Source organism: Poecilia mexicana, unplaced genomic scaffold (genome assembly GCF_051168715.1).
Source record: "Poecilia mexicana isolate PSO_F unplaced genomic scaffold, ASM5116871v1 scaffold_2, whole genome shotgun sequence".
NCBI lineage: Eukaryota > Metazoa > Chordata > Actinopteri > Cyprinodontiformes > Poeciliidae > Poecilia > Poecilia mexicana.
In genome coordinates, this window is record NW_028263371.1 from 48,847,504 (window position 1) to 48,856,074 (window position 8,571).

The window sequence follows — 8,571 nt, forward strand, 5'->3', positions numbered from 1 at the left end:
ATCAACTTCCTTGCCTTACCTCATTCCCACAGCATGATGCTGTCACTGCTTCTTTTACCCCCATAATATTTGCAAGTTCAGGTTAATGTTAAATGTTTTTTGGTACAAAGCATTTTAGCAAAAACCTTTCCTCTTGCCACTCTTTCATAAATGCCACATTTATGGTGTTCATTGCTGATAGTTTTTTGTCAACAGATGTCCTTTTTTTTCCCCAAATTTTATTTTCCTTGAGTTTGATATGTAACCACCCGTTCATAACCACTGTGCATTGGATTTACACTGATTTACTCTCCAAAAAAATAGTTATTGCAAAATAAATTTATGTTAGGAAAGATAATGTCTTATCTGTCTTTTAGCTTTGATAAAGATATTTACTAAGAAGTATTAATCAAAAAACAAATGACCTCCAGGCAGGCACACAAAAAATAATAATAAAAATAACTGACCCTATAAATACGCAGGAAGACAGGATGTATTTTAAACATTTCATTTATTGCATCAGAGCCTTAACTATCAAGTAGTTAAAGCAGTCAAACAAAACAAGCATGAAGGTAGATCATGCAATACATAGTATAAAACTGCAAAATTAAAACAATTTCAGTGTTCAGATCTGTAAATATCTAGTAAATCTTCTTTCACTCTGCACTAACTGACCCAGATCTATTGTAGAAACAGTGATAAGACGATCAAAGGCCAGCACAATAACTGTGGTTATATGATAATACCATACAAGTGTCAATTTATCACTCACTCACATTTAATCTGACAAATAACCTATTCGAGGGAATAAAGGTTTAAAGTACACAAAGTTACTTTTGACACATTGTCTTATCACTCTTTAATATAACTAAAGTACAACAATCTTTAAGCCAACAAATTTGATTATCTGTCTTTGCAGAACTGCTGATATAAGTATGACTGCGCATGAATACGATCAGACTTTACAGGTCAGGCTGACTCAACCTTTCACACGAGCTCGACCTCAGCCAGCAGTGCAAACTCAAACACCCTAACAAATGGTTTCACATCACGGAGTTTCTTGGCTTATTCCTTATATGCATTTGTAAAGCTCAGCAAAATGGTTCTAAACCAAAAAGAAAGAGAAAATTTTAAAAATTGAGAATTTCTGCTTTGTTGCTGTTTGGCGCCATCATGTGGCAGAATCTGTATATTGACACTACATTTGACAGTTCTGTGGTTTTTCTTCATGTTTCTTTAATCCGACTTGGCTTCAGAATGACGACGATCATACAGCAATAGCCTCATATTTTTCTAACTAAAACGTTGCATAATGTTTTCAACAATTTCTCATCCCTGCAGTGTTTATAGCTGCAGATGGAACTTTCCAGCACATTTCATCACGTGAACTTGCTACACGGCACCATGGCATATTTCAGTAAGAAGCCTGAATTTCTCTTGTCACCGATTTCCAAATTTCATAACAGATGTAATACGTCTAATAAGAGGCTCTCAAACCAACCACCACAGGGTACATGCAGGTGGAAAGGGCCACAGACTTTTCTACAGAGGTTCCATACATATTCACTTAAATTATATCTTATCCTTGATTATTTGTATCATATGTATTCACTTTGTACTTGATAGTTGACTCTTGCAATACTATAGGCAAAGTTCAGTCCAGTGGCTGCATGATTGTGTTTTGTGTGTAAATCGCAGAAATCCAGTCCACACCTACCAGTTATCAGTGTTTTCAGAGGTCAGGACAGTGGGGCTGAGTTCACACAGCTACACTTTATAATACTGACTGTTTGCACTGAAAGGACATTCAAGTAAAGAACAAAAGAAGGGCTGGTAGTGTCTGTTAACTCTTGCAATACTATAGGCAAAGTTCAGTCCAGTGGCTGCATGATTGTGTTTTGTGTGTAAATCGCAGAAATCCAGTCCATACCTACTAGTTATCAGTGTTTTCAGAGGTCAGGACTACAGCGGCCCTGAGGTGCGTAGACCACTACAACATTAACAAAGCACAATTACAAATTACGAAACCACTACACCATTAACAGAAAGACTACAACATTGACGAAAACACTACAATCTATTTGTTGATCATATAGACAGATATCTATTGCCTGTCAGAAAACAGAAATTTTAAAGTAAAAAATGAAAGCAACAAATGAATGTTAATGTCCAATAATTGCATTGTTTCCATGAAAGGATTAAAAAAAAGTCATGACACTGTATTGGTATTTTTATATCTTAGCAAATATATTTCAACCAGGATGATATTAATCTTTTGGAGATTCCTCACATACGGAAACCATATGAACACTGGAGAAAAGACTAACTAATGATGAAGGTACAGTTTGCATGGACTGCTTTGCTTAGTTTTAAACAGAAGTTGTCTGTCCCGCTCAAAAGTACAAACTGTCCCAAAAGGATTGGCTCGGCTGCCAAAAAATCTCATGCAGGTGGCAGGGGTAAAAGAATGAACTCTCGCAGGGTTCATTCGCTGAACTACTTCCTGCTTTGTCTTTAGATTATATATTAAGATATTTTGCACAACAGATCTGCTTACTTTTGACATTAAGGGAAATGAAAACACAAAAACAGAACTCAAAGATTTTCTCTTTTAGTATTCGATTGAGTTTTGGACACCTTTAAAAACTGTATCAGTTACTTACATAAATCAGTTTAGTGGACTAAAACAAGTTGCAACCAATGCTAATCTCAGGAATTACTGGTTTGATAGTATCAACTTCCTCTTTACACAGGGGAATTGGTTTCCTATTACAACAGGCTTTGCACGCCACCTCTTTCTACAAAGCCTGTGAGGCACGAGTTTGTCTGTTTTCCAGAGGGAGGGAACATGTAAAGTAAACAGAGAGGACTTTGCTCAGATCTACAGTCAGTACATGCAGTCACGCGATGACTTGCAAGTTATAATACATATTAATTTCATAGCCTTTTACCACACATGCAGCAGAAAATCATGCAAAAAACAAAAAAAGCATCTTAATGGGCTTAATTAAAGGGATATAGGAAGACTTTCAAAGTGAACAGCAAAGTCATGTAAAACGATGATTAACTGAGGACATACTGAGTGCTGACGCTTTCCACGCAAAGCGTTGGGAATCTGCTCTGTCTTCCTGTTATTACATAACACTCTGGCTTAAAATGCAGCCCGCACTTCCTACAGAATTTAGACACACACACTCACTCCGACTCAGAAAGCCAACCCTCAACAACAGCCAGCACCGGCTCCCACACAAAGCTCAGCTTGCAGCGCAGCGAGGAGGCAATGAGAAGCAGGGTGTGGTTTCCTCTGACGGGTCTGCTGGCTTGGCTATGCTGCCTTCGTCTGGGGCCCGTTCAGGGGGAGAAGGTGCTGGTTATGCCCGTGGATGGCAGCCACTGGCTCAGCATGAAGATTCTGGTGAAGGAGCTCGGCCGCAGAGGCCACGAGGTCACGGTGCTGGTGCCTGAAAGCAGCCTGTTGATCCAAGGTTCTGACAGCTACAAGACGGAGGTCTACAAAGTGCCGTATACTCAAGCTGAACTGGATAAGAACTTCAACAAGCTCAGGGAAGGACTGTTTGACCAGCAGCCAGGATTAGCAGATCTATTTGTGAATGTGAACCGTTTGGTGAAGTTTACATCTCTACAGTCTGTGGGCTGTGAGGCTTTACTGGACAATGAGCCTTTGATGACTAAACTTGGGAGAGAGGGATTTGATATGGTGCTTACAGACCCCTTCCTTCCCTGTGGTTCTATTTTAGCTCGTATTTTTTCCATTCCTGCAGTGTACTTTCTGCGTGGGCTTCCCTGTGACCTGGATATTAAAGCTAACAAGTGTCCCTCTCCTGTTTCCTACGTTCCTAAGTTTTTCTCTGGTAACACAGACCGTATGACCTTCCCAGAGAGGGTTAAAAACATGATGATGTCTTTTATGGAGTCGTACATCTGCACAGTCTTGTACCAACACTTTGATGAGCTGGTTAGCAAGCGCATCCAAGATGGCATGTCGTACAAAGAACTAGTAAGTGAAGGAGCTATCTGGCTCCTCAGATATGACTTTGTTTTTGACTGGCCCAAACCTCTCATGCCAAACATGGTTCTAATAGGTGGGATCAACTGTGCAAAGACGGCTCCTCTTCCAGCTGTGAGTATGACGATTTATGTGTAGAGAAAAAATAAAGAGTGTGTCCCATCTGGATTCACTTAAGGCAGATTTGTTCAACACCATCTTTGAGTTTAAGGAAGTCAAAATTGTGAAATTTTGAAGACCAAAATTTTAATTTCAGTGTTTTTCCTTATTAACTATTTTTATAAGCTATGTAGACAGTCATAAAAAAATGTTTGAATCTGCATAAAGTTTTGTATAATATACTATTTCCTGGGAAATTATCAAAAATGAAGTGTCACAGAAAGCATGAAACACATGATGAAAGTCAGCAGATATGGTTCATTGTTTCAAGAATTGTTTGTGGTAGAATGAGTTTACCTTCTCATGCACTACACTTTGAGAGCAGTGTAATCCAGATTTCTGGGCTTTCTTCAAAAAAGTTCTTGGAAAGGAAGTGTGGGGCCCTGCTTTGTCAACAGGGATCAAGTAATTTGCAAAAACAATAGGTTTGTTTGTATAGGCACAGAGACGGTTATGCTTGCAGAATTAAATGGTTTTATGTAGTTGCAAACACTGTTAATGAGGTAAATTCTATTACGATATTATTAAGATAGATGCAGTTTTTACACATGCAATGTATTTACACTGGAATTTGCTTTTCCTTTAGTTTTCTTGCAGTTAGTTTTTGTCTTTTCCAACATTTTTGCAGGACCTGAAGGAATTTGTGGATGCTTCAGGAGACGATGGCTTCATTGTCTTTACGCTGGGCTCAATGGTGTCCGACATGCCTGAAGCTAAAGCCAAGCAGTTCTTTGATGCCTTCCGACAAATTCCTCAGAGGGTAAATAATACTGGGTTCCTATCAATTTTCATTGGTTTGATCTATGTACACTTTAAAGTTCATTCCCAATCAATGAGTTTTATATGGCAGCTTTTTTTCTTCTTTAGAAAGACACTGATAAGTTTTATGATTACAAGAGAAAAAAATAAGCACATTGCCCTTTTTCAACCCACTGCGCATAAACTACAGACAGAATCCAGTTGAACTGATGGACTTTGTTCTCTACTTTGCTGTCCACGTGCCAAACTGATCATTCATTACCGAAGCAGGTTGCATGTGCTATGATGGTCTGATTCTTATTGCAGGTGATTTGGAGGTACACAGGTGAAATACCCAAAGATGTACCCAAGAACGTCAAACTTATGAAATGGTTACCTCAAAACGATCTTCTAGGTGTGTTTAATGACACATGGATTCATGAAAAAACATCTCATCTCATGTCTTTGGGGACAAGTTGAACTAAATGTGTTTCTTTTTCTCGACAGCTCACCCCAAAGCTAAAGTCTTTATGACTCATGGTGGAAGTCATGGTATCTATGAAGGTATCTGTAATGGTGTTCCCATGTTGATGTTTCCACTCTTTGGAGATCAGGGAGACAACGTGCACCGAATGGTGTCTCGTGGTGTTGCTGTGAAGCTCAATATATTTGACATGACAACAGAAACATTGGTAGATGGACTGAAAAAAGTTATCTATGACAAAGGGTAAGAAACTTCAACTATAACTTACTAAAAACTAATGAGTAATGGATTATGAACAACATTTTATGCAGAGATATTTGTTGCCTGGAACCTAAATAAACTGAATCTCTCCATCAGAAGGCATCAGTAAGCTTGCTCTTTTTTCAGAAAGCAGATTAAAATAGCTGGTCATCAACACCAGCTTATTAGAGAATGGACTTTGAAAATCCCCAAACAAATGAAAAATGTTTTAACAGTTTAAATTTAACTTTATAGTACAAACATTTTACACCCGTATCACATCGGAAGTAGTTAATTCATCCTCATATTTTTCCAAGGGCAAAATGTCAGGAGATGTAAAGACCTGGCTTCTGTTGGGTGTTACAGGTTATTGGGTGGTTTCCACTTACAGCTTTCTAAAGCAGATAATTGTCAGCCATTGTAGTTCCACATCCCTCTTTCTTATTTTTTTTCCCTTTCTTCTGCCCTTTTTGTTCTTCCTTCATTTCTGTCATGCTGTTTGTTCATTCTTCCATCCTCCATCTCTTTCTTTTAGATGTTTCACTTGCTTGGTTCTTATTTGTTTCCATCTTTTCTGGTGTCCTCCCTTGATTTCCTTCCTTTCTTAGCTTTCATAAAGCACTCCTTTCCTTTCTCTGTGTCCTACCTCCTTTTTTAAATGTGTCTTTTATTTATTTATTTGTTTATTTATTTCAGTCATTCATTCAGTGAACCTTCCTTTTGTTCTTCAAAACAAAGTCACAATTAACTTTTATATTTCATGCCTAAAAGAAAGTAAAGGACTGAGAACTCAAGAAAAGTATGATACTTTTACCCAAACATTGGGTACTGAATCAGTCATCCTGTCTGTTTGTACTTTGTTGCGTGATAAAACTTCCTGACCTGTGTGGGCATGTCTACAGTACTCAGCTGTCCTGCTTTGTGGATTCCAGTGACATTTCATAACGGAGTTTTCTGCACAAATACTTACAATTTTGTTCGATTACACAGTTCCCTTGCTGATTATTTTAACACACTAGTTTTTTTTTTAATTTGTGCTGTCCTTTTCCTAATGACTTTGTATGCTACATACTACATGTTTTGACAATTAGCCACCATGTGGCACTACTAAAGAGTCTGTAATACACACAGGTTAATCTGAAACTTACTGTTATACGACCCAGTTGTAACTATTATGTCTTTTCTGTAGATACAAAGAGCGCATGGTGGAGCTGTCTCAGATACATCTGGACCGCCCTGTTGAACCTTTGGACCTGGCTGTTTTCTGGTCTGAGTTTGTAATGAGACACAAGGGAGCATCACATCTAAGGGTGGCTGCACATGACTTGAACTGGTTTCAGTACCACAGCCTGGATGTTATCGGCTTTTTACTTTTTGTTTTTGTCGCCGTTTTGTGGGTGACTCTGAAATCCTGTTTGTTTTGCACTCGCAAGTGTTGCGGGAAGAGAGGTGCAAAGAAAAAATCTGAGTAGTGTCTGCCATGAAGTAAATAGTTTGAACACTGCTGTGAAGTATTGTCTGGTGTACTGTAAAGTGTATATATGTGATTTGCCAGAATACACTTTTTTTTGTAATTAAACTGAATAAAATTGTAATAAAACTTATTGCTTGAACTTCTTTTATTATTTGTGGGAGAATATACAAATCTTTGCAGTAGGATAAATTTCTTGAACTGGCCCTGAGACTTTAAGATGTTTAGTTCTGTTTCATAGGAATGTTGATGGAATGGATTAAAAAGAACTTTTGTAATAGCTGTCAACTTTTGTGTATATATGGCACTATGAAAGAGAACAAGGCATAAAAATAGTAGCCCCTTATTTTATTTTTATGATAAAGATTACTTACAGACAGAAACTAGCGTTAGAATTTATGTCTAACTTTGTATGAATTTCGCCATCAGAGGGCGCTCAGCGCCGTATGCAACAGCGGTTGATTGGCGGGCTGAAGAAGTCCACCATTGCTGAGAAAACAGCTTATAGCAGATATTAGGAGCAGCTACAATAACTGCTGTGTTTTCTGTTCACAGGTAAGCTGAGTTATAAATAATATATATAGATTATAATGCTAGTAGCTTCTGATAAGATAAGTACCGTCTGGCAGAAAAAAAGTGCTTCAACAGAACTGAACTGTCGAATTGAATGTGAAGCCGGAGTTAGCACCAGGCTAAAGTAATGATGCTAATGGCCCGCGCTCGTGTGGGCTCGGTTGGTCAGCGGCAATGGGGCCGCAAGAATATTTTCTAAATGTATGTATTGTTTGAGTTCAGTTAATGAAAGTTATGTTGGAGTAGATGTACAGTGACGTCAGTAGTGAGTATGTGTGTTTACTGTTGTGCCGCTCTTCGATTATTGTGTTTAGCGGTTGACGCTCTGGCAGGCTGAAGAAGTCCGCAATTGCTGAGAAAACAGGTTAAAACAGATATTAGGAGCAGCTACAATAACCGCTGTGCTTTCTGTTCACAGTTTAAACTAAATAAATATGCTACACCAGAAGTGACCTGGCCCATCAATTTCTGATGTGTAACATACATGTACATATCATACAAAGCTTTTACATTTATTGCTTCCCCTGTAGCAAATTTGTGAAGATTTTTTAAACAAATTACCTAGAATATTGTCCAGCCACATTTGTCAAGATCCATTTTTCAAAACGTTTTTATTGTTGCACTGACTAAATACACACAGGCTTAGGTGAGAAGCCATTTCCTGATTTATGAAAACCAGCACAACTCTGACTCCCTTTATTGGCCCCTTTTTTTTTTTTAGTTTTTTTTTTTAGTTTTTCCCCATTTTAAAGAGTAGCAAATACAAGTTTTCTTCTGGAGGAAACCATTTTTATGGTCAGAGACATATGTGGTGTTTATTGCTTATAGTCGTTTTGATTGTCCCCTGTGAATGTACATTTTATTATTCAAATTTTATATTATTGTTCTTTATTTTGATAA

At 38.0% G+C, this 8,571-nt stretch overlaps 1 protein-coding gene across 1 annotated transcript; it reads left to right on the forward strand.

Annotated features, from left to right (window-relative positions):
- Positions 1 to 3,149: 3,149 nt before the first annotated feature.
- Positions 3,150 to 7,231, forward strand: LOC106929663 (UDP-glucuronosyltransferase-like). The gene is made up of 5 exons (XM_015006748.2): positions 3,150 to 4,120; positions 4,794 to 4,925; positions 5,231 to 5,318; positions 5,411 to 5,630; positions 6,817 to 7,231. The coding sequence occupies exons 1-5, from the start codon at positions 3,260 to 3,262 to the stop codon at positions 7,097 to 7,099; spliced, it is 1,584 nt and encodes a 527-aa protein (XP_014862234.2). The 5' UTR covers positions 3,150 to 3,259; the 3' UTR covers positions 7,100 to 7,231.
- Positions 7,232 to 8,571: the final 1,340 nt, after the last annotated feature.

Excerpts from the sequence above, each read along its gene's own strand:
- LOC106929663 (XM_015006748.2), top strand. The coding sequence starts at position 3,260 with ATGAGAAGCAGGGTGTGGTTTCCTCTGACGGGTCTGCTGGCTTGGCTA. Across the intron at positions 4,121-4,793 it reads AGACGGCTCCTCTTCCAGCT|GACCTGAAGGAATTTGTGGA; the intron begins GTGAGTATGACG and ends ACATTTTTGCAG. Across the intron at positions 5,319-5,410 it reads ACCTCAAAACGATCTTCTAG|CTCACCCCAAAGCTAAAGTC; the intron begins GTGTGTTTAATG and ends TTTTCTCGACAG.